At 62.9% G+C, this 1190-nt stretch overlaps 1 protein-coding gene across 1 annotated transcript in view; it reads right to left on the bottom strand.

Moving 5' to 3' along the window:
- The window catches only part of LOC105854672 (kinesin-like protein KIF13B), a 36629-nt gene extending 36264 nt beyond the window's left edge, over positions 1-365 (bottom strand). The window contains exon 1 of the mRNA XM_012734950.1: positions 267-365. Coding sequence (XP_012590404.1) covers positions 267-365 — 99 coding nt within the window. The remainder of the gene's footprint in view (positions 1-266) is intronic.
- Between the last annotated feature and the right edge of the window lie 825 nt (positions 366-1190).

Raw genomic sequence — 1190 nt, 5'->3', positions numbered from 1 at the left:
CCAGAGGCCCCCCCGTGCCAGTGCCGCCTCTGGCCACTCGCACGGGCCTGCCCCGCGCTGACCGCACTGTGGAGGCCGGTCTTGAGCCGACCCGCGGCGAGCGCAGCACAACAGCCGTGTGTGTGCAGCGCCGGGCGGGAGGGACAGCGCCCCAGAGCCGGCGGGGACAGCGCCCCAGAGCCAGAGGCCCCCCCGTGCCAGTGCCGCCTCTGGCTTCGTGAACAGGCCGCAGCTTGTGCTTCTGTTACAGAAGTGGCAGAAAATACTTGGCGCGGAAGCCGCCAGGACTCCACGGCGCCCGGCCCACAGCGCTGCCGAAGCCGACTCTTACCTTCGGCTGGCTCCTGCGTCCCCGGGGCGGTCATCGGGGCATGAAAGAAAAGAGAGGGTTCACATTGTTTAGTTTGGATCACTTTTTTTTTTTTTTTACATTTTTTGAAGGATTTATTTATTTATGCATAAGAGCTGGGGCGCAGGCCAGATATACAGGGGCAGTGAGAGGACTCCCCAGAGGCAGAGTGGGGGGCAGGCCAGGCAGATGCACTGAAACCCACTGCTGAGGGGAGAAACAGGAGGGACAGGCCAGGCCTGCTGGGCCACGTGGGTCACTCCCTGGCCGGGGATCGAACTCATGCAGCAGTGGCTGAGGAGAGGTTGACAGTGCTGAGTCTGAAGCGCTTGCACCACCAGGGAGGGCCCTGGGAGACTCTTTTTGAAGGGTAAAATGATCAACGTTCTGTAAATTTTTAGTAACACAAAATACTAACTTTGAAATCAGCAATTTAAAATAAGGGGTAAGCACCTCCCTGGTGGCACAGGGGTTAAGTGTCAGCACGATGAAGCTATCTGCAGAAGGTCAATCCTGGCCAGGGAGTGACCCCCAGGGCAGCAGACCCCGCCTGTGCCCCGCCGCCCCCCCGCGCTGGGTCTCCCTGGACCCGCCTGCCTGCTCCCCGCTCTGCCTCTGGGGAGTCCTCTCACCCCCGCACCTGTGGCCTCACCCCGGCTCTCGTGTGCATACGCAGATCTTTTTGGGTGAGGGCCAAGCTGCAGCCGACCGGCAGTGGCAGGGTGCTCATCCCGGCCCTACGCCGGGCGTCTCGGGCAGCGGGCACAGCACCTGCACCTGCGTGCCGCCGGGCCGCGGGCACAGCCGGTGGGCGTTGCTCACCCTGCGTGAGCTGCCAGCG

This window comes from Condylura cristata, unplaced genomic scaffold (genome assembly GCF_000260355.1).
Source record: "Condylura cristata isolate star-nosed mole 26May11 unplaced genomic scaffold, ConCri1.0 scaffold00151, whole genome shotgun sequence".
In the NCBI taxonomy this organism is placed as follows: domain Eukaryota; kingdom Metazoa; phylum Chordata; class Mammalia; order Eulipotyphla; family Talpidae; genus Condylura; species Condylura cristata.
Note: the sequence above shows the minus strand (reverse complement) of the source record. Positions and strands in the feature narration are given on the sequence as shown.